Consider the following 26,722-nt stretch of genomic DNA (forward strand, 5'->3'; position numbering starts at 1 on the left):
TGTTAATGTAAAAGCTCAATACTCTTCAGATTCTTTGGCAGGTCTACAGCACGAATTGAGTTGTTCTTAGAAAAAATGATGCATTATTAGTACAGAAAAAGCAATTATATATAATTAGATTAAATCATAGTACATGCATTAAGATAAATAAACCTGGTTTTTCTTCTGCATCCTGAGAAATTCATTTGCCTTAGCCTGTTCTTCTCATGCGCACAATATCTTCAGAGATAACCTTCTGTATCTTCAAAAGGACTTTTTACTTTCCATGTTGCCTAGGAAGGCCTAGTTCTGTCTTCATTTTGAGGTTGCTGAAAAAATGACTGGTTGTTCTTGGACTGGATTGACCATCATGAATCTATGAAATATATTACATAAGATACTATAAAAACAAGCCTAAATTCCCATACACCAAAGGAATGAAAATGGACAATCTTGCAAACAACATGAAGCAAACTTGACACAAAACAGATATTTCACTGTGTACAAACAATAGCCCTTGGCTGATAAACGGAAAGAAGTTTTAAGGTTGTTTGTAATGTCATGAGATCAAGTCTTGCAGAATCACAGGTCTCCATCAAACTAATGGGCATTTTCTAATCATATGTGAAGGGATTGTATAAATTATTTGTGAGATGTTATTTGCTAATAGCTAATAGAGTGATTTTGTTCTAGGTCTGTATTTTCTAGTCTTGCTGAAAACAGTGTAAACTTCTGCGTCCCTAAGAAAGCTTCTCTCTGTGTTGGCAAGGAAATGATAGAAGAATGTAATTAAGCAAAGATGACCCTAAAGTGAAATGTGGATTCTTTACAATATACAATGTCCTTCCCACCAGCCACATGTGTTTGTCAGATGTTTACAGAATCTTCATTAACTAAGAGCTTTGCTAGATAACAGAAGCTGAAGCATGGCATCAATGACTCTGATAAGGACAAGTGTATGACCAATCTGCTTGACAACTGACAAGAGGCTGGGGTTTGAAGCAGACTGCAAAAAGAACACCAGAAAGTGATTTGCAAAGGGCATTCCAGTTGTTTGCCTTACATCTTCTTTCCTCTGTCTGTATTGAAACAAGACTGGCAATCAGCTCAAATACCATCATCCTCTTGTCTCTCCACCAGAAAGTAAATATAGAAGAAATGTGTTGTTTTGGAGTATTAGCTGCACTGTCTGTTTTCAACATCATTGCTTGTTTGACAAGAGGCAAGCCTTTGGAAGACTGGGACAGGCTATCAGCTATGGGAAAGTCTGATGCACACTTTCATCCTGGGGAAGCAGATGATGAGACCCATTTCAACTTTAAATCTTTCTTGGAGAATATGAAGATGGATTTACTAAGGAGTTTGAATTTGTCAAGAGTCCCCTCACAAGTGAAGACCAAAGAAGAACCACCACAGTTCATGATTGATTTATACAACAGATATGCTGCAGACAAGTCCTCCATCCCTGCATCCAATATTGTAAGGAGCTTCAGTACTGAAGGTAGGAAAAGTCCTCAATATGTGGACTACAATTTTTAAAGAAGTAAATTAATTATAAATAGTCAGATTCTTTTAAAATTCAGAAGAAACTGAGTTCCTAACTTGCACAGATTCTTTAGAAATTAAATATTACAATTTTGGATTGTATTCTTATTATAGAGTTTCTTTCAATCTTTAAAAAATGCATTTACCTTTAGTTTTCTTCTTTGATATTTTCACTGTACAATACTCTCTTCTCAAATACTTGAGCTAAGATGATGCACCAAATAACAAGGTTTACATGAAGCATGTTTCTTGATCCTAGATATTAGATTTCAAAATGAGTTTTTATGTTAGCATGCAAACTTTTGATCACCTATAATTGAGACTGATGCTAGAGAGCTTTTCTTTCTGGTGAGCTCTGTACATATTTAAAAACTACAGCAACTGGCTGAGAGATTTGTTGCTGGATCCAAACAAGGAACAGCACTGCTTCTCCAAAAGTCTGGGTTAAACAAAGATTTATATGGAAATGGTTAGTCATGCTTATATCAACAGAAAAAATTCAAGATCCCTGTCTATGTAACATTAAATAGACTTCTAAAAGATCCATCAGGCAGTAAAAAAGTTAGAAATAAGTGCAAAAAGTCCTTGTTACAAAAATGAAATGGAGAAATGAAGTTTCTGTTTATATGAAAAATAGACATACATAGGTAACAGCACTATGGAGAACTCCAAATTCCCAAATTAGTGTCCCTAGTCCTAAAATAGAAAGAAATCTCAACTATAGGACCTAGATTATAGTTTCCATATCTCATTCTCCCCTCTGACTACTTTACACGGTAAATGATCTGAAGAAATGGCAGCAACAGCCAATTAAAATTGCCCTAAAATCCAGTCATGATTAAGCAGTTAGTTTACATTGAGCATTAAAGAGACATCAGGGATGACTTTCAAATACTACCAATCTGATCTTCCAGCCAAATATCTGCCCCTCCCAAGGCAGACTTGCTGGTACTGCGCATGGATTTGTAAACAAACAAACATGTGAAATCCACACAAACTCAGGGAGTGCATCCTGGAACAGTCTGGGACCTGGGCATGAAAGGCTGTTTATCACCAAGTCCCAGTTCAGATAGACATTGGAGCTGCAATTCAGGACTTTCAAAAACTTTTATATTTCCCCAAACTCCCAGTCTAAGCTGCTTTCAAACTTATCTGAAGACAACAAAAGCCTCAGCACAGCCAGTTCTTCAAGACACTTATATATGTATATTAGAGCAGAAAAGTAGGAAATCATTGTGTTTTTACAAATTCTTTGTGTAAAAAATATATTTAGCAAATTACTAAATCTGAAAACTCTGCACTTGCCTTATTTATGTACTTAATACTGCCCAGCATCATCCATAGCTTGTTCTAGGCAGCCTCCTTATGCTTCCCTCTACACACTCACCTGGCTATGTAATCACAGTAAAATACCAACACCAGGGACTTCCATTTCCTCTTTTCACTCTCTGCCCTTGAAACTTGGCCAGAAGAGAGGATTTTTCTTTTTTTTTTTTTTCTTTAGTGCTGTGTTATGTGTTATAATGCTCTTATCCCCAAAATATATCCTGAGTCTTTTAAAATCAACTTACTTGGACAGTCAGAAGCACTGTAACCACGTTTTAATTTCCTATTGCAGATGTTGTTTCTTTAGATTCACCAGAAGAAAACCCATTTCAGAAACACATTTTGTTCTTCAACATCTCTATTCCACAATATGAGGAAATCACCAGAGCTGAACTGAGAATTTATATCTCCTGTCACAGGGAAGTTGGGTCTCTCTCTAGACTGGAAGGCAACATGGTAATTTATGATGTTCTAGATGATGGCCACTGGGAAAACCCAGAAAATACCAAATCTTCCCTTGTCTCCCACAATATCCAGGAATGTGGTTGGAAGATGTTCGAAGTGTCCAGCGCTGTGAAAAGATGGGTCAGGGCAGACAAGCTGGAGACTAAAAATAAGCTAGAGGTTGTTATAGAGACTAAAGCTCTGAGTGGTTTTACTTGTGGGAAGCTGGATGTCAGTGTTAGCCCTGACACAAAAAACCTGCCCCTGTTAATTGTGTTCTCCAACGACCGCAGCAACGGGACAAAGGAGACCAAAGTGGAGCTCCGCGAGATGATTGTTCATGAGCAAGAAACTGTGCTCAAGAAACTAGGGAAGAACAGCACTTCATCTGAAGAGGAACAGCAGGGAGAGGAAAAGGCCATCACTGGATCCCACCTGCATTCCTCCAGAAGCAAGAGAAGTGTTGGAGCCAACCACTGCAGGAGAACTTCCCTCCATGTGAACTTTGAAGAGATTGGCTGGGATTCCTGGATCATTGCACCAAAAGATTATGAGGCTTTTGAGTGTAAAGGAGGTTGCTTCTTCCCTCTGACAGATAATGTCACCCCAACTAAACATGCTATTGTCCAAACTCTGGTGCATCTCCAAAATCCAAAAAAAGCCTCCAAGGCCTGTTGTGTTCCAACCAAACTGGATTCAATCTCCATTCTTTATAAGGATGATGCTGGTGTGCCCACTTTGATATATAACTATGAAGGGATGAAAGTGGCAGAATGTGGCTGCAGGTAGTATACAAGGCAGAATCTCTAAGAATAGGAACATGCCCCTTTTCTGTCCTCTGTAAATCTGTATAATAGTGATGCAAATGAAGACCATTACAAACAAGGTTTGGAGCAGGGTGTGGGACTGGTTGTTGCTGCTTGTTTTAAGGGAAAATTGGTATTTAAGGAATGGGAATCTTTGTAAATAGCCTGCCTTATATATCATGGCAAAGTGAATACTGGATTAAAATATTGTGAGATTGAATGAACTATGCATTATCTGATGACAGTGATACAATGTCAATGTCTTATTTCAAACTTTCTATTTAATCAGCTGTATTTAGGTCACAAACTAGATGATTTTCAGTGGGGGTTTAGGATGTCCTGCAAATGTTTAACAGCTCTTGAAATCTAATTCTCTCAGTCAACTCTAACATTTTCAACTTCGGTAAAACTCAGTAAATGGAATGTTGTCTGCATGATAAAGTCAGGAATCTAAATCCAGGAAGCCTTTTCTCATATCAGTAATCTCAGAGGCTTTTACAGGCAAATTATTTGTTCCTGTAAGTGAAGATTTGCAGCATTCAAAACAGAAGAGACTCTCACTTATTTCATTCCCAAGTTTCCTTCTGTGGGTAGCAGGTGCCTTAGTTTCAGCTTTCTTATCCTCAGCGTCCCTATTTTTACCCCTTTATGGCACACACTTGAATGATAAGAAGTGCAGCCTTCCGCTTCTAAGACACTGTTTCCTCGGAGGAGCAGCAGCCCTTATCGCCCCACAAAGATAAGGAGCCACTTTGACCTACTGCATATTCTTAGTATTTCTTTGCAAGAACGTGCAGTCAAATGATGTCCAGCCTTAGAATCTGTATCCTAAGAGCAGTGGGGGTTGGCAGAGCTCAGCACTTTTGAAGAGCTCAGGCTGCTTATTTAGAGGCCTAAATTTGTTGTTCAGAGTCTGGCATGAGGTTCTGATTTTTTAAAAATTTCTTCTTAGGAAATACTCTATTTTACGTACAAAATTCTTCACCCCTTAGAAGTCTGAGAAAAATGGAAAACTTCTATCTGTGTCCTATTACATTGCTGTATGAGAAATATACTATCCTACTATCATTTTTCTGGCTTCAGTTTTATTTTCACTAAACAAGGACCCCATCTTTCCTGCAATTAAAAGCTCCCTTTGATGCTAATGGAGGTTGTGCCTGTAAAAGGACAAACTATCTTAAATTGGTTGCAGGTGACAGGGATAAGTGTTGTACAACATCACCATAGTGCACCTCACTTCTACTCCTTAACCACCTTATACACATCTACCTGAGAACTCTTTTGAACCAAATCCTTATCAAACTATGCATCCATTCAAAAACGTGGAGAATATTGATGAGGCAAAAATCAAAACAATACCCTAATGTATGGAAGCAACAGAATTTAAATCAATACATATGTTTTGAATTAGGACAGCCTGTGGGCAAGACGAATTCATTCGGCATGAACAGGTCAGCTTGAAATCCAATACACAGTTTATTTACTATTGTTAACCTAATACAGAGCAAATAGCAGGTGAGTGTGAGCAGGGCAGTTGTAATTCCATCAAGAACTGCTGGTTAGATCACAAACCATGAGCACAAAGCATGATTCACTAGAATTCTTGAACTGATTTATAGTCTTTTTCTTTAGAACTGGTCTGCAATTGGATCAGATCTGAGATCTGGGTCCATGCAAACTCCATCCCTAGCTGCTTGCCATTTACTTCTTAAGCTTCCCACAGCAGTAATCATTTTACCACTGGCATCTGTCATCTTGCAGTCGTTATGTCTTCCTCCTGCCAGAGCCCCCTATATTGTCTCCCTATTTTGTTCCTCTCTCCTAAGCTCCTGACATTTTGCAAAACTTCTCTTAAGTGACAGAAACAACCAAACATGCACTTGGTGTGATCACATTAGAAGACTTATTCACCCTCGTGTCAATGTAATTGTAGCTAAGTGCCCTCCAGTCATCTAAACACAAGGTCCTAGTTATATTTTAACTTCACTGAATACAGGACTTTGTCCATAATTAAATGAAAAAAAATGGGGAAGGGGAAAAACCTTCACAGAGGGAAATTCTCAATGATCGAGGGATGGTGGGGGGGGGCTGTTACATTCTGAAGTCAAACATCGATCTTTATTTCCCTTCTTTGGATGGGAAAAAAAATAACCCAAACCATTTTGGGCTCAAAACCTCAGCTCCTAGCTATGCTCTTAGAATTCCAGAGAAGACCTGCAGATCCCATCACAAAACTGGACTAGAAGTTGCTTTTATATTCAGTGAAAAAATCAATTGTGTTTCCAGCCAGCTTTAATGATCATATGTCCACTGGCTTAACATTTTGGTTGGCATGGTAGTAAAATGAAACATGAATCTTTCCACAGGGTAATGAACAGGGTCAAGATGAAATGGGAGCCCAGTAGTGACTACAGCTGCTGCTACCTTCAGCATGGCTGAAGTGCGTGTCAAATTGATGTTTGGCTTTACATTTAGCAGCTTGATTTATGTAGTTTTGCACATTTAATTTTAAATAATTGTTTGAGATCGCTCAGGTTTCAAATGCTTTGGGATGCAGCAAGTCAGCCAAGAGGTCATGATGGTTCTGGAGAGTCCACAGGCTGTGAAGAACAGGTAAGCATCTTGCCTCTGCTTCAAGCAGGGCCCCACTGGACACAGAGAAACCCCTCCCTCGTGGCTGGATTACAAACTGACCAGCAACTTGCTGTTACTGAGGAGCAGGCTGGGGCTTGTGCAGTGCTCAGCAGATGCACAGTTAAAACGAAAACTTACTCGTTTGCCATAAACACAAGGCTGATGTCACAGCTGCACAGCTCAAGGGGTCATACATCAGCATGGGGGGCAGCAGTGCCAGGAGGAGCCGTCAGGGGCTCAGCAGAACCATCTGCGGCAATCGGATCAGTTTGGGGGCAGCCATCCCCGGTGGCACTAAACAAAGCCTGCTGTGGGCGACTGGACCTCTCACTGCTTCACATATAACCCCAGGACAGGAGGGCTTGATAGAGTATTTAATATTCACTATTTGTGATTGGCTAACTCTGCTTTGTGTACTGAAAAAACACGTAAATCTATCCAAAATGTAGGATGTAGAGAATACAGAAAATATAATGCAAACACGTAATATACCAATTCTTCAGGGACTGCACGTTCAAAAGTATGTTTCTGAACTAGGTCAGGTTGCATATTTGAAATGCATTTTCTTGATGACCTCCTGAATCTTCTACTTACCTAGAATATAGTAGTTCATCTGTTCAGTGGAGCTATTCAATGTGAGTTTATCACAGCTGTGCTTTATAAACTGTGATGACTCTCCACCTGCTCCTGGCTGAAATTAGAGAGATTTCAAAATGGGAATACAATTTTTCTACCCTCACTCAGTCTTACATTAAAAAATATAAATCATCTTCTCATTCCCTTTTTTTTATTTTTCTTGATCACTGTAAAACTAGGGGGGGAAGGGAAGGGAAGGGAAGATTTACAAAAAATCAAAATCTAACACATTTTGGATTTAAGTTTTTACTATTACAAATGTAATCATTAAGCAACTCAGAATACTATTTTCATTTTCATAAAATGGAAATATTTTAATATTAAAATAATGTGAAAGAAAACCTCCAACTTCAATTTTGATCTGTACATGTTTTTATGGCATAAAAACTGAATAACCTTGGGACAAAAATCTAACGTTACTTCTTTTGGCATGGGAATTAGAAAGGAATCTAAGGGTGTTATTATTAATTCTTTTTATTTTTCAGGGGCCTAGAAAGCCTACTCAGGAACAAGTTTTCCTTTGTACCAAACAGTACAAGAACAGAACAGAACAGACTTAGACCATACCTATGCAATCCAGTCATGCCTGTCACAGACAGCTGTGAAGTAGTACTGACCCAGACTTGTACATCTATAAAAGGCAGTGAAGGTTTGTCTAGAAATACTTATTGAAGTCCTGGAAGCATTAAATATTTCATTAGCATAGTCCTGTGCTTCAGTTAATAAATTCTGCCTCTCAATTCTGCCTTGGAAGCCAGCTATCACCTTTAAATTAATTTTTATTCATACATATAATTTTAAAAATGGCTGTATTAAAGGCTTTACTAAAACCAAAAGTAGTTTATTCCAACTTTCACGTTTATCCTGTTGGCATCTCTGCCAGTGAAAAAGGTGTTCTTGCTGCCACCTTCAGATGAGCCTCCTGCTACTGCAGCTTGTCAGTGACCAAATATCTACATGAGTCTGATGGGGAACGGTGGGGTCAGCTGCACACGAGAGCTGGGGAATATTGGAGCAGAATATAGAATGCAAATAATACACAGCAAAACATTTAATCTTGTGCCTATGGAAGATTTTTAGCATGTGATCTGAGTAAGGCAGACTCTGCATGCAGACTAGTCTGGGACAGATAAAAAATACCTTTTCAGAGTATGCGGGAAATTCATACCCACAGGAAGTCAGAAAATGAAATACTTGTGGACAGATTTTAGAGGATCATAAAGTTTTATGAGTTATAAAAGCTAAAACTAGGCCTTAGCTATTTAGTTCTGCTCAAAACTAAAATCAAAATAAGAATTTGGCTTGAGTTATAATATAAATTAGAATAGATGGTAGAGTTACATTTTGGATCTGGTTATTCAGAGTTCAATGAACAAGCTTGCATTAAACAACATATTTGATGAAAATTTAAGCTATATGTGCCTCAAAATGAGTAAGCAAATAGTCATTCTCCAAATCTTAAGGAATTTACACCACACAGAAAGGATTCTTACCTTCTAACACCATCTGTAAAGAATTACCAAGGTAGCAGTGAAAGTTACATGTCCCATTGAATTCAGAAATCCATACTGAATATTCATATTGAATTTCAATAGAAATATATTACTGAACAAATCCAGTGTGGAAAAATAGTTTTTTCCACTGTCCTAGCATTTTAAATTGTGCATGTCGGAAAAAATCCTTAATTTTACATTTACATTATGAAGCTGTTTTTTGGGCTTTTTTTAATGTGGCAGCAATAAAGTATATGAGAATGAATGTGAATAACTTGAGAAATAAATTGAGCGGTGGGGTTTTGCCTTATCTAATCACAATACCATATATATTTCTCAGTATCTTTGTTTCATAAGAAGCTCAGCTACCATTTCCAGCACTTCTGATATGAAAATCTTTATAGACTGTAATAAAAGGCAAAATAAATGTCAGGAAAATAGACAAAAGTATTTTTTGTAATCTTACTATTATATAACAATCACAGGCAGGAAAGTGCTGTTTTGTGATTTTTAACCTCCATATAAGGCCTTACTGGAGAAGAATATTGTTCATATGTGGAAATACTTCCTTAAATGCTATGGAAAAAATGTCATGTAAAGAGTTTAGCAGTGATAGATAACCTCATTTAGGTATGGAAGGCACAGCTGATATCTGGAACACTGATTAAAAATACTCAGTTGCTGTTCTGTTCTTGTCTCCTTTCTGACTATTGTCTTCATGGCAATTCATCTCTGTCTGTTACATTCCAAGTAAGATGAAGTGACTGTTAGCACCTTGTATATAACATCTGTAACAGCCTTTGCACAGTAAGTTGAAAGTTGTGAGTGGCAGGCTTCATTCAGGACGCACACATATGCCAACAGAGTGCATCCAGACAGGCTTAGACAGACCATCTTTAGACACTCCCCTCCACATGCATTCATATGTAGCAACATTTTGACAGGAATGCAAAAACATGCTCTTCCCAGTTTTCAGAGTCTATTCTTGTGGCTACCTCCAGCAAACAGAGTGGCTGGGGTAGTAATTCATTTCAAACTTGAAGCCAGGAATCTGTTCTTGTATATCTTGGGCATGTCATACTGGAGCTCAGAGCGGGTACAGCCTGCATCCCGCATTTTCTGATCCTCTTTCACACTCTTAATACAATAGGGTCTCAAATACATTGTGAGCAGAAGAAAACAACCCCCCCACATTCTATTTTGGTATGTTGAGCCTGAAGTCTATTGGCTGGGAGCTGTCATCAGACATGACCATATGTTACCCAACGGTATTACAAGTAAATCCTAATTGAGTGCAAATTGTGAAGATTAAAGTCATCTCAGATTTAGCTGTATTATGTTGAGGCAAATGTGTTTCAAAGTCCTGTTTAAAATGCTGGCAGTTCTCAGCACAGAAACTAAAAGGCTGTCATTACCTTGGATTTTATGAGCTGTGCTAAATGTCTGGAGTTCCTTGTTTGGAGCCCTTAGTCATAGAATGTATGAACAGTCCTTTGCAGCTCAGACTAAAAAACACCAAAGACAATGTATTGTCAACAACTGTTGAAAGAATATTAAATATTGATACAACTTAGTCACTGAAGAATCTCCTGGTATAAGCTCTTCATAAATAACAGTAAAAGGCAGGATCACTGCAGTTCTAACTGTGGTTAAAATCAGTATTGCATTTAAGCTACCCACTTTCAGGATAAGCCAGGACCAGTTTGCAACAGGCAATGCACTACCTTTTGGAAACAATTCACTGCTAGAAAGATATTCCTTGATGACTGAAGTTCATTACTGTTTCATAAGAGGCCGGTGAAGTAGTAAGGAGCTGAACTTCATCTATTGGTGCACTTCGGATGATGCACTACATTTTAATGAGATTAAAGGTTTAATGCAGATAAAAGATCTGTTCAGTGCACCTGGATTCAACACAGGGATTTCAGTGCGATTCAGAGTCATTGGGGAGCTATGTTCACCTCGAGCTTCTGACTTCTTTTCTGTTCCATACGAAGACAAAATGATCAGGACACATTTCTTGCTGTTTTCAGCACTGATCATGTGCAGGATACCTGCTGAGGAAATCTTTCAGCCAACTCTAGTGCTGGACATGGCTAAAGTCCTTCTGGACAATTACTGCTATCCTGAAAACCTAGTGGGAATGCAAGAAGCCATTGAACAAGCAATCAAGAGCGGAGAGTTCCTGGACATCTCAGATCCAAAAATGCTGGCCAGCGTCTTGACAGCTGGAGTGCAGGGTGCTCTGAATGACCCAAGACTGGTGATTTCCTACGAACCATTACCACATGCAGCTACCAAACAAGAAGCTGAGGGTTCCCCTACCCGTGAGCAACTCCTGAGTCTTATTGAGCATGTGATCATGTATGACAAGCTGGAGGGCAATGTTGGCTACCTGAGGATTGATTATATCATAGGAGAGGAAGTTGTGCAGAAAGTTGGAGCTTTTCTGGTGGACAAGGTCTGGAAGACACTGATAGAGACATCTGCCCTGGTGATAGATCTTCGTCACAGCACTGGGGGACAGATTTCTGGCCTTCCCTTCATCATCTCGTACTTGCATGAACAAGACAAGAGACTGCATGTTGAGACTGTGTACAATCGTCCCTCCAATACCACCACAGAGATATGGACACTGCCAAAGGTTTTGGGAGAGAGGTATGGCAAAGAAAAGGATGTCATTGTTCTGATCAGCCATCACACAACAGGAGTGGCTGAAGATGTGGCCTACATCCTCAAACACATGAACAGAGCTATCACTGTTGGAGAGAAGACAGCCGGGGGCTCACTGGACATCCAGAAACTGCGTATTGGTCCTTCCAATTTCTATATGATGGTCCCTGTGTCACGATCTGTGAGCCCCTTGAGTGGGGGTGGACAGAGCTGGGAAGTGAGTGGGGTGATGCCATGTGTGGCTACTGAGGCAGAGCAAGCCTTGCAGAAATCCTTGGATATCCTAGCAGTGCGCAGAGCAGTGCCTGGCACCATTAGCCACCTCAAAAACATATTAAAGGACTATTATAGCTTAGTGGAGAGAGTGCCTGCTCTACTGCGGCACCTTGCCGCCGCTGACTTCTCTTCTGTGCAGTCATCCGAGGACTTGGCCACCAAACTCAACACTGAGTTGCAGGCCTTATCTGATGACCCCCGCCTGACAGTCCGAGTCATGATGCCAGGTGAAGTGGCTAATCCCCCAGCCGACAAGCCAGTTGGAATGGCAGCTGACTTACCTGACAATGAGCAGCTGCTGCATGCCTTGGTGGATACCGTCTTCAAGGTGTCAGTGTTGCCAGGCAATGTTGGCTACATGCGCTTTGATGAATTTGCAGATGCCTCTGTGCTTGTAAAGCTGGGGCCTTACATTGTATACAAAGTGTGGGAACCCCTTCAAAATACAGAGAACTTGATCATGGACCTACGTTACAACCTTGGAGGCCCTTCCTCCTCTGCTGTGCCTGTGCTACTCTCCTATTTCCAAGACCCCGCTGCTGGTCCTGTCCATCTCTTCACAACTTACGACAGACGCACCAACCGTACCCAGGAGCACAACAGCCAGGCAGAATTGCTGGGCCAGTCCTATGGAGCTAAGCGTGGCATCTACCTGCTCACCAGCCACCACACTGCTACAGCTGCTGAAGAGTTTGCTTACCTCATGCAGTCCCTGGGTCGTGCCACCCTGATCGGTGAGATCACAGCAGGAAGCCTCTCACACACCCGTACCTTCCCTCTGCTGCAGCCCGGGCCGGGAATAACCCGTGGCCTGACTATCACAGTTCCTGTTATCACCTTCATTGATAACCATGGGGAAAGCTGGATGGGTGGAGGAGTTGTACCTGATGCTATAGTGTTGGCTGAGGATGCACTAGAGAAGGCTGAAGAAGTGCTAGCCTTCCACAAGAACATGGGAGTACTTCTGGAGGGTACCGGGCAGCTCCTAGAGGCTCACTATGCCATCCCAGAAGTGGCTGCCAAGGCCAGCGCTATGCTCAGCACCAAGCGGGCCCAAGGAGGTTATCAATCAGCTATAGACCCTGAGACTTTGGCTTCCCAGCTCACCAGTGACTTGCAGGAGGCCTCTGGAGACCATCGGCTTCACGTCTTCCACAGCCATGTGGAACCAACACCAGAAGAGCAGCTTCCCAATGTGATTCCCAGCCCTGAGGAGCTGAGCTACATCATTGAGGCACTCTTCAAAATTGAGGTATTGCCAGGGAATCTGGGTTACCTTCGCTTTGATATGATGGCTGAGGCAGAAACAGTGAAGGCCATTGGGCCACAGCTGTTGCAGATGGTATGGAACAAGCTGGTGGACACAGATGCCATGATTATTGACATGAGGTACAACACAGGTGGCTACTCCACTGCCATACCCATACTTTGTTCCTACTTCTTTGACCCTGAGCCTCGGAAACACCTCTACACTGTCTTTGATCGTAGTACCTCCCGCAGCACAGAGGTGTGGACTCTCCCCCAGCTCACTGGCAAGAGATATGGCTCCCTCAAGGACATCTACATCCTAACAAGCCATATGAGTGGCTCAGCAGCTGAAGCTTTCACTCGCTCCATGAAGGATCTACACCGGGCCACAGTTGTTGGTGAGCCCACAGTTGGTGGATCCCTCTCAGTGGGCATTTATCGTGTTGGTAACAGTTCCCTATATGCCTCCATCCCCAGCCAAGTGGTGCTCAGCCCAGTCACTGGAAAAGTATGGAGTGTGTCTGGGGTGGAGCCACACATCACCATCCAGGCCAGTGAAGCCATGGCTGTAGCTCAGCACATTGCCAACCTGCGTGCCCAGGTGCCACAGATACTGCAAACTGTAGGCAAGCTTGTGGCAGATAATTATGCCTTTGTGGACATTGGGACTGTTATAGCGTCCAACCTCACAAAGAACATCAGCAAAGACAATTATAAAAGGATCAATACAGAGGAAGAACTTGCTGGGAAGGTGACTGCCATCTTACAAGCTCTTTCTGATGATGATCACCTGAAATTACTCTACGTCCCTGAACATGCCAAGGACAGCATCCCAGGGATCATGCCAAAACAGGTACAGTTCTCTCATACTCAGCTATAGAGATGGCAGCTGGAATGGGAGCACTAAGTCAGATACCTTATCTTTTTTCTAGCCCATACCATAAACACACCCAGATCTACCTGTACCCAGAGGAGAAACCAATGCCTGAGTAGGTTTCGTGGGCTGAGCTGTCTCTGACACTTAGAGTAGCAGCTTTTTCTGACACTTAGGGTAGTAGCTTGTGGAATGAGATGTTATTTCTGGATGCATAGATTTTGGAAACAACCTTCATGCTGTGAATCTTAATTGCCATGTACCACAAGCAAAAATGCAGGTCTTCAGAGTTAGAGGCAAGATATCTCATTGTTTCTGTGATCCCTTCTCTGTCAATGATGCAGCTTTTTCAGCTGTAATTAATTCAGAAACCCTCTGGTTTCAAACCAGGTTGTAATTTGAGGGAAGTTTAGTTGGACTAGAGTAAATGCATACAACTCACTAAATATGCAGTCATGTGCTCTTTGATGGACTTTTCTATATAAAATTGTAGCAGCTGACATCTATTACACCAGAATAACCAGCAACTCCTTTGGTAGTGGCAGTAGAAAGTTGTCCTAATTGTATCTCATGCTCAGCATCAGACAGTTTCCCAGTGACCTAGAAATATTTTGGAAGTATCTGGGTGGAAGTTAGGTGACCCCAGGGAGAAATTGATTTTTAATAATCTACTTTTGCCCTTGCTGTGTGGTTTGCATAACAGTCTGTGCTTTGTTCTGAGCCTGAGTGTTTATACACTGGTCTGCTTTGGCAATCTTTCTTGTTCATTGTTGTGCTGGAGGGAGCTCCCAGGAGCACTTGTTAAAATTCCATCTTCAAATTAAATAGAGGGTTAGGATAACCTGATCCCTTTCTTGGATGGAGTTAGCTGCTTTCTGGCTACTGCACTAGCATGGCTATCAGAGACGTATTTTCTCCTGGGACTCATAAAATTACTTTTGAAGAGAATGCATTTGCCTTTGCAATGAACCAGAGTAGACCAAGTGTCAGGTAACTATTAAATGTTTCCTGGGGGAGGAAATCCATGGACTTCCACACTCTCAAATTTTTGGCATGCATGATTTAAAGTGGCCATGACCTTTGTGGTATTATCACGAATATTAAGGTAAAGGACAAAGTCTAAGCATTTCCAGGGATGGATTTTTTTTTCAAGTTTGTTAATCAAGAGATGCTGGCCTCATTCTTGCCTCTAAGATTAAATGGAAATAATTAATTAAAGGAGTTTTCTATTCTAACACTCTCCCTCCTAACTTGGTTGTGTGAAGTAAAGTTCACTCTAAAGATATTTCAATGCTTTTGACTAAAGTCAAAGCAGAGTTCCATGCTCAATTATTATCAACATAGAGTAGCGACACATCATAATTTCTCCTCATTCTACAGAATGGAAAAATCTTGCAAATAAGTCACTGTGTTCACTGAAGGTTGTTAATGAATACTGTTGGTGCTTTTTACTTGTTTAGATCTTACTTTTTTCAGACCATAAACATCAAGAACATGACATAGAGGATAAGTATCTTATTTATCACATGACATAAAATTCTGATCCTGATAGAGCTAGTGAAGAAATGCCATTATGTTATCCAATGTCTCCATTTTACCATAGTTCTTTGTCAAGCAAAATGATTGGAAGAGGTCAGGGACACATCCATAAGAAGGAAATCACATCAGTGTGGATGAAAATTAGGACAAATGTGACTTTTCTCCAAGGTGAAATAATGTATAAAGAGCAGAGAATCACATATCTTATGAGACTAAAATGGTTTCCAGAGGCAGAAGCATTCCCTCATATTGCTGGAGGAAATCATGAGTCAGACAAGAGTGCATTAAGATGTTGACAAAGACACTGAAGTCATTAAAGGATTTTCCTTGAGACAGGGTAAAAGAAAATTCACCCATTCCACAGAGCCCTGTGCAGCAAGAGTACCTTCATCTCCTGTTTTGTTTTTAAGAGGGATGCTTTCTGTGGAAGACTTCAGTATACCCCAGAGAGCAAATACCTTTAGAGTACAGTGAAGCATATATGATGGCACTACCTGTGTTTGTAAATTTAAAAAAAAATTAAAATTCAGCAGCCAGATACATGGACATAGTGGCTCTCTTGATCTATATCACATTATTCCTTAAAAACTAAGAGCTAGTTCTTCTCTTGTGTTACCTATCTTCCAAGCCACCCTCTCCCTTGACAGTAGAATTTTACTGTTAATGACCTTGATGGTGAAGCAGATCCAACACAATTAACCGAAAGTGATGATGAATAACTACAGGAAGGATGGGATGGGACATAAGAGACAGACAAGTGAAATGCATGCAGACCTTTGCATCTGCTGCACTAGAATAGCTGCTGAAGCATAGTACAGAGGAATCAATATGTCTCCTCTAAGCAGCAGCAAGGTCACTGCTACTCAGAGCTGTCAGCTGCATAAATGCTACTTTGCAAAATCAGACTTCTTTGAGGCAAATTTTCTTTATATGTTTTGTGATCCAGAAAATAACATTTTGCTTATAAGGCACAGCTCTGTAAATGTACTGACCTGCAGTTTAATAATCCCTGATTCTTATTCTTCTGTCTCTCTTTCCCTTTATAGTCAAACGCTCCTCTACAAACTGAAACATTTGTGTTTGTGATGTCTACCTATGGAAGAACTGCTGTCTGATTTTGGCATAAGGGTTATGTCCATTTTAAGTGATGAGGAGTCTCCCTGAGTAATTATTTTGGCCCCTTCTTAATAACCAAATACTTTCAGTGCAGTCTTTACACCTAAGAGAATTTTTGTAATGACAGTTTAGATAAGCAGCTGAAAATTACGATCAGAATAAAAGGCAAAAACTAATCCTTTGTAAAGAGAGATTTTTCTTGCATTTCAAGTCCTTCTGCTTCCAGATGAATAATATGTATATATAGGAGAGTATAGTACTTGCTGAAGAGGGCAACAGTTACAGATATTTCCTGACAAAGAAGTACAGTTAATTCAGTATCCCTTCATTAATGAGTGGAATCAAAATGGTCAGCCTCCAAGTGTCAAGGTAAATAGTCAGATTCCTACATTATTGCTAACAAGCGGAAAAACAATTGCTGTAGGCCCATATGATATTGATTCATATCAACATAACCACAGTAAAATCAGTGGTACTATGCAAGTTTATGCAATAGAAAAATGTCTCATGTTTAACTCTGATTGGCTCTTCACCTTTTGCAATCTTTGCTTGCTTGTTTCTGGGGTGATAGTAGTCCACTGCACAATTCTGGGAGAAAAGTAGCTGTTTAGGGGGAGTCCTATAAAAATGTAAATGGGTTCTTCAGAGTTCAGAACCTGAGCACAAGTCAATAGGGTCAAGCTGTTGCAGTAAATACCCATCATCATCAAACTGGAATGGATAAGGAAGAATATAATCAGGAAGACATGAAATCTTCTGCTACATTTAGCTCTAAAGAAAATTCATCTAGAGTATAATATGCAAAGTTTTGGGCAATGGTTTTCTGGAAAGATGTGGCTCAAGTATGGAGACAGCAGAAAAGAGAGATAGGAGTAAAGAAAATACCGAATAAAAGTAGCCTTCCAAAAGTTTAAAATATTTGAGTTGTTTATTCCAGAGAGAAGAAAACCGAGAGGAGACATGAAAACAGTCTTCAGATACGTAAGAGACTGTTTCAAATATGAAAAGGATAATCTCTTCCTTTGCCCATAGTAAATAGGCCAAGAAGTAATGCATTTAAACAGTACAAAGTAGTGAACTTCGACTGTTTATACCAGATCTTAAAAACATCATTCTAATAGTAAGGCTGGTGACGTACTAGGGTGGATTGCCTGGAAATCAGCCAGTAAAATGTGTGCTGTTAAGAGCAAGTCAGAACGAGCTGTCAGGGCTATAGCTGATCCTGCTCAGTCCTTGAGCTGGGGGCCTGATGAACAGTTCCATTCCAGCCGGTGAGGGTACACGAGGAACCCAAATGTTCTGAGAAAAGTGCAACCCTGCCACTCAGCCCTCAAGATCTCACGGCTCTTAAACTAATCTCAGGGTTTGCAGTGGCATTGCAAGGGTGTTTGCTGATAATATTTTAACAGCCAGCAGTTGACAGCACTAGCATCCTTAATGGAAATCAGAGTTATTTTACAATGGTCAGCACAAAAATAGCTATGATAAAACACGTTCCATCGAAATAGACAATACAAAGGAGAGATGAAAAGAGAGAAAAGAGGTAAGAGAGGCATGTTTAGAAAAGCGGTTTGCCCATGGCTGGGGTTTGTGTCAGAATCAGGGATCAAACTCCATGCACAAGTCCTAGGGCAGCATTCTAAGGTCCTATTTTGTGTGACATCATGCGTTTTACTTACACCACTCACCTGTGAAAGGAGTCTTCAGAATAGGACTGCAGACCCTTACACAGTTAATGAAAAAACATTTTTCCTTGGCTTAAAGTGGAGTTAGCTTGGAAGTCCTTTAGTGTAGCCACATTGCTTATAGTGTGCACCTGAGGGTTTATATTTAACAACAACTCATTTGTATGTAAACACTGTCTGACTGAGCAGCAGACCTTAATTTCAGCTGCATCCTGTCCCAGCTTGTCCTTGGCCAACAAACAGAGCCCTGCCTTCCAAAGGAGAGCGTGTGGATCCTTCCTGAAGCCTGACTTAGGTACCCACAGCATGTGGCCCACGTGTCAAGAACCTGCAGTTTTGCAGGGCAGTAACTCTCTAATATCAGTCACTGGCTCCTCACCTCTTTTGCTGAAAGGTTCAGACACTTTCCCTGGCACCCCAAAATTACATTCTGAGTGCTTTTCTTCTGATTTCCAGTCTTAGAACTTTTAGAATACATACATTTTCATACCTTTTCTTGCAGCCATGAGGAACTTTCATTTAGATCCTTGCACATTTATTCCACCCCATGAGTCCTGGAGTGAGCAACCTTCCCACCTTGAAATTTGTAATAAATTTTCAAGATTTATCAAAACTGAAGTCCTTGTGGAACAAAAATGTGATGCATCACAGTAAAAGAACAAGTCGAGGAAAAATTTATCAGACAGTTATTACTCTTAATATTATATTACTCTTATATTATTACTCATATTATACTCATGTTTATGGGTATGCATTTAGCAGTTATCACTGGAGATAAGACATTTGTGTGTTCATTTAAAATATCATTAGTAAGTGGCTGAGATTAACAGATCAGTTTTATTTGTAGGTGGCACTAATAAGTGATGTTTTTATTTTCCTCCTGGGAGGGACCAGTATCTCTGAACTAGAAATAAGTTCTGCCAGAACAATCAATGCATGCTGGACATATTTTCCAAAACTTTGATTAGTTAATCAAAGTACAGTGGGTAGATCAAGTACCATTGTCACTGGGAAGTGGATTGAAAATGACAAATTCAGCACTGCTGGACTGATGTGTCTACGGTCCAGACACAATGGTTATTTTCACAAGGTATAGTGATAAAGAAAAGTACAGAAAAGAGTTTGCTCTTATCAGGTGAACAGCTACATCAGGTCAATAAAAAACCCAACAGGGCTTTTAAATTAATGATTGAAATTTTGATAATTTTGGCATACATCAGGGACTGAATGATGAAGTATCACGTAGTAGGTAATCTTCGCCCTAGGTAACCTCAAGCTGTGTCTAACACATTCACACACCTCGGAAAAAACTTGGCATTCACATACCTTGGAAAAAACTCTTTCTGCTGTGGCAGACCTGCTTCTGGCAGGAGCACAGCTCCAGGCCAGAGCACTATATAGAATTCAGGAGATTACTTGACTTCTCTGTAGTTGCAGAAAGCCCAAGTGCCTGCCCAATTCTTGGCATGTTGTAGACTGGGAGCGCACCTCTAGCACATGGCTCACTGCTGACTGCTTTTTCTTTTGAGTGTGAAAGCATGGATTGTCTGGGGATGAGCTATGGTAGAGGGCAACTGATTGAAAAGAAGGTGTAACACCATGTTCACAGCAATCCTGAGGACAAAAGACCAAATAGCTGAAGGTCATATAAGTTGTATGCATTCTAAATGCTTATCTCGAGCTGAAGGAGGCTATTCCATTTTCAGATACTGTGTACAAAACAGAAGTTTAGCAACAGGAGCTGGCTATGTCTCAATGCATACAGGGGTTACTAGGAGAACTGTATTATTTGGCTGCTCGTTGCTACTAAAAAATGTCTGCTCCTTAATAACATAAGCTAAGCAAAATTAAATAAATCGCAACCTAACACGTGAGGCTCCAGGCACATGGCCACCACATAAGAGATTTAGCATATCTACTGCATGAGTATCCTAGCACATGCCCAACACATCAGGCTCCTCACTCTGACAGGGACTGGGTCATTAAGAGGGGCTGGGGCCACTGGCACCTGCAGCCAGCAGCTGTTTGTCCAATGAGGCCAGTCAAGAGATTGTGAAAGCCCCAGGTGCATTGTTTAAAAACAACTCCTGAAGGCAGCATGTGGGCTTGGGTGGCAGGCCTGGGATCTATGCTGCAGGCTGGGACAGTTCTTGTAGCCTCTTTGCTCCAAGGAAATTCTTGTATTTTTGGAAAACGAACTGAGCTCTGGGAAATAGGTGCCTGATCCGAATTCTGGGTTATTTATGTACCTTATACTGTGCAAAAATTCATCAGGCAATGCTAATCTATGTTTAGCGTGCAAAAATATTGTAAAATTTATATTACAAAATATTGTAAAATTTATTATGTTTTTCAAACTTGGTCACATTCCTCACACATATCCCACCTGGATTAAACACGACCCACATAATTTTGTGTCAAGCTAGTGCCAGCAAATGATTTGTTTTGTTTTTCCATACTCTTTCAGATCCCTCCGCCAGAAGTATTTGAAGATTTGATTAAATTTTCATTCCACACAAATGTATTTGAAAACAACATCGGCTATCTGAGATTTGATATGTTTGGAGACAGTGAACTCCTAACCCAGGTGTCCGACCTAATGATAGAGCATGTTTGGAAGAAGATTGTTCACACAGATGCATTAATCATAGACATGAGGTAAACCTTTGAATGGCAAATAACCAAAGCTCTTTCAAAGCAGCATTTTATTTGTAACAGTGAATTAGCTTTACATGGCTTGCTGTCCTGTTTACAGGCTAGCATTGCTAGGATTAAATGAGAAAAGGAAAACAGCCAAGGAAAATAATAACAGTCTGGAAGTATATCTCAAGATAAATTGTATTATCACTTGAGATGTTTAGAATTAAATAGGCAAATTTAGGGAATAGTTTGCAGAATGCAATTCTGGATGTTACATGTGTTTTATTTCTCTAATTTCTTTCTAATCTAACTCTCCACATATATATATAAATAAATCTTTGACTTCATGTAGTGGCCAAGCGATTCAACAGTCAAAAAGACAGACCATGTTTAAGGCTGTGTTACAACATTTAATTTGCCATATCTGCCGTGCCAAATAATTCTGAGCAATCAGGTCTGTCCAGAACGGGCCCTGTGCACAGAGGAACTTGGAGGTCCTGTTACACTCCTGGGCCCTGCTGCACCAAGCTGCAGCATCGTACACCTGCTCCCTGCTTAGAATTCTGCTGGACACTCCAGCGTGTCAACACTGCTCCAAATCCTATGAGCCATAAGACATCATCCATTTGTCACCAGCTATCAAAGCAGATTAATATAAAAATGTACATTTCCTACACAATATTTAGGGAAGTCATTCCCTTGTTGTGGCCCAGAGCTAATGTGTGTGAGCCCAGAACATTACAAATATAAAGCAAAGAGGGACTTTGTAAGAATTTGGTTCTTAGAACCACTTGCATCTATTGTTATCATGGGGCTTTTAATATTTGGTAGTCTTCTTAATATTCTTGTGGTATTTTCAGCATAGGGTGGAAAAGTTGAGCACAGTGATGAGAGCAGAGATAGAGATCTCACTGTGTGAGCACAGAAAAGGCAAGGCAGAAACCAACATAACACACCCATGACTGAATTTGAATTCAACAAAAGCATCGCCAGCCTCCAGTAGACTTGAGATAGGATTGGGACTTTCCTCTTTCTTGCCCCAGTTTTCTCCCAAACTAAAAATTTCAGGGCTGGGGGCACTGAAACAGCAAAGATGAAATCACATCTCAGGTACCAAATATCATCATTATAGCTCTTTTCATGTGTTGTTTGGTTTTGGTTTATTCTTTTTGTATTTAATGTATTTTCAGTCCTTTGAGTGCACATAAAAGACCCAGTCTCTGAAGGCATATAAAAGAGAGCCCCAAACAAACCTTCTGAAATTCTCTGTTAGCAATCTCATAGTTTTAAGATTGATTATTTAAATTTTGCATGGGATTAACTGTAATCAATAATGTTTCTCATTTTACAAGTTGTCCTCCCTGAAACAGCTGGGTCACTCATGAACTTCATATTTGGATAATTTCAATTTTGCATGGGGTTAACCATAATGCATAATGCCTCTCACCTTAATAGCTCCCCTTCACAGAACAGCTGTGCCAGTCATGAACTTCATAATTTTAACTCTCACAGCATCGATAGGAGACACTGATAAACAAAAAGGCCTTCTTAAGGTCACATAAGACATCTGTAAGAAGCAGTACAAGCATGCAAGAGCTAAGTTAAAACTCCGGCACCTGCTCAGTCATTATTACTGACTAATAAATAAAATAATAATCCGACACTGCAGTTTCACTATCCACAAGAGAGTCCTGGGAAGAGCGTTCCAGCATTGCCCTGCGTGCCACCACCCTCAGCCCTGGTGGCACCTGTGTGAGCGGGGCTCTGCTGGCTGGGCTGGCTCCGGCTGGGCAGCAGCAGCATCACCCCCCGCAGCCCTGCACCGCCAGGGACACGATGGAGATGGCTGCTTAACTGCTAGCCAGTCACACTGTCCGTCAGACTGCTCCCAAATGCTGAGGAATAAAGATTTCGCTCTTCGGGACAGAGGCCTCCTGGATTGCCAGATCCTTTTCTGGAGGTGAAAAATCTTAGCCGTAGAATGAACTGAATAAACTCATTTTCCAGAAGGTTTTTGCTGGAATGCCTGTGCTGGGTATTCCTAAAATCACCTACAGGAAAGTACTGAATCCACGCTATCAGTAAGTAAAGTACAAACATTTCTAGAGCTGTATGTGCTCTAGTATTAGTGAAAAGTGACAGGCAAAAATATTTTGGTAGTTAATTGTGTGTATTCATAGCACAGCTCTTCTGTGCTATGTTTTCCAAACACAGGCTCTTCAGTAAAATTAATCTTCAGAGACTGCTATGGAATTAAACTGCAACCAAAGTTTTCAATTATGAGTATGCTAAATGAAGCAACAAACACAATCTTTAGGCACAAAAAAAAATTACCTCATTAAAACCTCAATGTTTTCTCATTTTGTGTAGCAAAAAATAAGAATACAACAGTTCTACAAACATATCTTGCTTTAATTGGAATCTACTTTTATGTATTAGGGTTTAGGTATTCACTCCTTGCTGCCTATGTCAAGAACAGCATGGGAGAACTCAGTGGAGAATAACAAGAATCTGATGTTTCTCTGCAGATCCAAAGTCTTTGCTTACTTTCTGATCTTTTTCTAGGTAACATCAAGAAAAAAAAAGAGACTTTTAAGTTTTGTGTTTGCTTTGGAAGTTAGTTGTGGGCAATAACACTCCAACACTCTTAAACAGGACTTGGTTTATCTGATAGGCATGCAAATGCTGATAGGGGAGAATGAATATAAATATATCAAAATGTAGCCATAAGCCTTTTTAGGACTGATATTAAGGAACAATGCTTGGAAGGGAGATTTATTGCCTGACACAAATTTTCACTTTTTTCCTTAATACTTTTAATATTTTAAAAGGTACAATATTGGAGGCTCCACTTCACCCATAGCAATCCTATGCTCATATTTCTTTGATGAAGGACACCCAACTCTCTTGGACAAAGTTTATGACAGACCCAGTGACTCAGTAAAGGAGATATGGACCCAGCCACAGCTCAAAGGTAAATGACAATTTCTTTTCAGTGTAGCTTTTCATTTCAGATGTCTCTTGTCATTTTAAAGTGAGCCATTAAATCCTGTAATTCGGTTGGTGAAAGCACCTGCCATGATCAGCTCAAGCTGTGTAGAGAATGTAGAAACAAAAAATGTGCATTTCAGCCATGTCACTCAATGCCATCCACAAATAAACAGTTTATCACTCCTATAAATGGAGTATGTAGGGCACATAGGTCTGTAAATTGGTCCCTAGAAGTTTAGCCAAATACTGTGTACAGCAGCTGTAACTTGTTACTTGAAAAACTGCCAAAATTAAAAATGAATCCAGTGTTGCCTGGACCTCTAGTAAGGTCTCTTCAACACTTCCATACAGTTTTATACGTTGTTCCCTACTACCTACCTGTGTCAACCTCTACATCAGTAGATGAAAACACCATAATACCCCAGTTTGTCCAGACAAGAGAAAGAAAAACACTCAATTTTGTACATCTGGGTGAGTCTGAAGCATTTGGCAATGAGTCACACACATCCCACACACACCCTGCCCCAGTTTGTGGAAGCTGAAAGGACGCCGCAGCACGCAGAAACAGAGCTCTTCAGTGTTCATAGACTGCAGTTAGAGTGCTAAGAAGCCTTAAACATGGGGTTTAATTATTTTCCTCTCTTAAGCTACGACTGTAGCAAAAAAGATAATGGTGTCTGCAGTTGTTGGTCTGGATCATGCTGAAATGGTTAAATTTTGTCCCACTCTGCAGGGTCCATCTATTTTCCCAGGCAGTCAGAGGTGGGTTGTGCTTAGGGGTATGATTTCTATGGACACACTCCAGTTCCCATCAAAGAGAACAGGCAGACTCATATTAACTTCAAAGGACCTGGATCTGGTCCTGTATTATATATATATCTACTGTGAAAAGAGTATTTTAATGGTTATTATGTTTATAGTGAAATGAGAAGACAAAAGATGGTGTGAAAATTAATTACCATGCTATTGGACCCCTCTCTTAGAATTTAGCATGAGAATTACATGTCATACTATTACTTACTCATAAATTGACATTTTTAGAGCAGTTTACTTTTCAAGTTATCAAGTCTTAGTTATTAGCAACTGGTCATTTTTTCAAAGAAACTAAACTATCAAAAAGTATCTAGCATGTTCAGATATATTGAAAATAAGGTTCAAAGCCCTTCCTATTCCTGTCAGCTGTTTTATGTAAGAAAATGAGATACTTGGCTCAGACCCTAATAATAAAGGGGTATTTGTTGAAGGGTTTGGGACAAAGGTCATGTATAGAATCCATTTACAAACTATAAAAAAGCTGTGGGAAACCACTGTAACTGTAATTTCATAAAATAATGCCTGCACAGTTGCAGGCCAAGCTCTATGACAGTCATGTTCCTAGAGCAGGCATGAGGGTGAAACTGAAGGTGCTTCTGGATGAGTTTTGACTACTCCTGCTGCAATGGTGAAAAATGTCATTTTTCTCACTTATCTATTCCACTACCCTGATGAGATCTGGAGCTCCTGGAAAAGTCAAAGCCACAGAAGAGCTAACAGCAGTAATCATGAGTTTCTGTCCTCGTGGAGCTCATAACCAGAAGCTGATGGCACAAGAGCACCACACAGGGAGACAGCCTTTTTTTACAGCATATAGTCTGGGCTAGTGTTGCAAGTACTTTAATAATATCATAGGCACAAAGTAAATTTCCAAACTTCTTGGGTTGTTAATAGCAGGTAGGGAGCAAAGCCTCTATCTTGGCTTCTCTTTGCTCTATTATACAAATAAAAAAATAAAAAATTTATTCATTTCTGATGGGTTTTTTCCTACCTTACAGGGGAGAGGTACGGCTCTCAGAAGGGGCTGGTAATCCTTACCAGTGCTGTGACAGCTGGGGCTGCTGAAGAGTTTGTATACATCATGAAGAGACTGAGCAGAGCTCTCATCATTGGGGAGCAGACCAGTGGTGGCTGCCATTCCCCACAGACCTATCAGGTAGATGAAACCAACTTCTACATCGTCATCCCCACCTCCAGATCAGTCATCTCTGCAGAGAGCGCCTCTTGGGAAGGGAAAGGAGTCCCTCCTCACATAGAAACACCAGCTGAAACAGCACTCTCCAAAGCAAAGGAGATGCTCAGTGCTCACCTACACAGCTCTAGATAGCCCAGTGGAGGAACACATCCCTGGTTCTTACGAAAAGAAAGCTAGCTACCCAAATGTAAACCCTAGAAAGAAGTGGGAGCTTCATTTCAATCTCTGTGGTCAGTGATTGGGTCCCTGTACATAGCTCAAAGTGACTCCTTTCCAACATGCCGGTATTTTCCCCATTCTGTGGAACCCAGCTCTTTCTGTGCATGGTTAAATACTTCAATAATTCACTGGGGTTTCTGGACTCCTCTCCTGTAATCAAACATAAATGTTCAGTATGTAAGATTTTTGAAGTGTAGCTACCAATCACAGATCTCCTTTTGTCCCATAGAAAATCCCAGTTGTCAGTATTGAAAGTATGTCAACAACTTTACAGACAGAAAAGGCTCTTCTTCTTTGGAAATAGTGTAAATATTCCTATTTATGCATATTTAAAAATTAGCAGTAGTTGGAAGAGTCTTTTCCAAGAACCAAATTAAGTCTCTTCTCCATTTCATCATTAAATGTACCAAAAATAACCATTCCCAGTCTGTCAGGGTTGCTGAGACTCCTGGTATTGGAAAGGAACATGCCTGCTCCTCTCAGTGTCTGTCAGAGGGGAGGATGAGCAGGACAAAGGCAGTACACTGACTCTTCTACCCAGGGCCCAGATCAACTGACTCGAGAAAAAGAAACATACCTTTTTTACTTAA

The 26,722-nt window shown here is 40.4% G+C and overlaps 2 protein-coding genes across 2 annotated transcripts; both read left to right on the forward strand.

The window, feature by feature from the left end:
- The first annotated feature begins 899 nt into the window (after positions 1-899).
- Positions 900-4,318, forward strand: GDF2 (growth differentiation factor 2). Its single transcript, XM_041461476.1, has 2 exons — positions 900-1,480; positions 3,143-4,318. The coding sequence occupies exons 1-2, from the start codon at positions 1,138-1,140 to the stop codon at positions 4,081-4,083; spliced, it is 1,284 nt and encodes a 427-aa protein (XP_041317410.1). The 5' UTR covers positions 900-1,137; the 3' UTR covers positions 4,084-4,318.
- Positions 4,319-10,844: 6,526 nt separating this feature from the next.
- On the forward strand, positions 10,845-26,045 carry RBP3 (retinol binding protein 3). Its single transcript, XM_041461492.1, has 4 exons — positions 10,845-13,913; positions 20,742-20,932; positions 23,746-23,888; positions 25,717-26,045. The coding sequence occupies exons 1-4, from the start codon at positions 10,866-10,868 to the stop codon at positions 26,043-26,045; spliced, it is 3,711 nt and encodes a 1,236-aa protein (XP_041317426.1). The 5' UTR covers positions 10,845-10,865.
- Positions 26,046-26,722: the final 677 nt, after the last annotated feature.

Source organism: Pyrgilauda ruficollis, unplaced genomic scaffold, assembly GCF_017590135.1.
Source record: "Pyrgilauda ruficollis isolate IOZ18807 unplaced genomic scaffold, ASM1759013v1 scaffold15, whole genome shotgun sequence".
Classification (NCBI taxonomy): Eukaryota; Metazoa; Chordata; class Aves; order Passeriformes; family Passeridae; genus Pyrgilauda; species Pyrgilauda ruficollis.

Coding starts and splice junctions, on each gene's coding strand:
- GDF2 (XM_041461476.1), top strand. CDS start 1,138: ATGTGTTGTTTTGGAGTATTAGCTGCACTGTCTGTTTTCAACATCATT. Junction 1,481..3,142: donor AAGGAGCTTCAGTACTGAAG/GTAGGAAAAGTC, acceptor TTCCTATTGCAG/ATGTTGTTTCTTTAGATTCA.
- RBP3 (XM_041461492.1), top strand. CDS start 10,866: ATGATCAGGACACATTTCTTGCTGTTTTCAGCACTGATCATGTGCAGG. Junction 13,914..20,741: donor CAGGGATCATGCCAAAACAG/GTACAGTTCTCT, acceptor ATACTCTTTCAG/ATCCCTCCGCCAGAAGTATT. Junction 23,889..25,716: donor GACCCAGCCACAGCTCAAAG/GTAAATGACAAT, acceptor CCTACCTTACAG/GGGAGAGGTACGGCTCTCAG.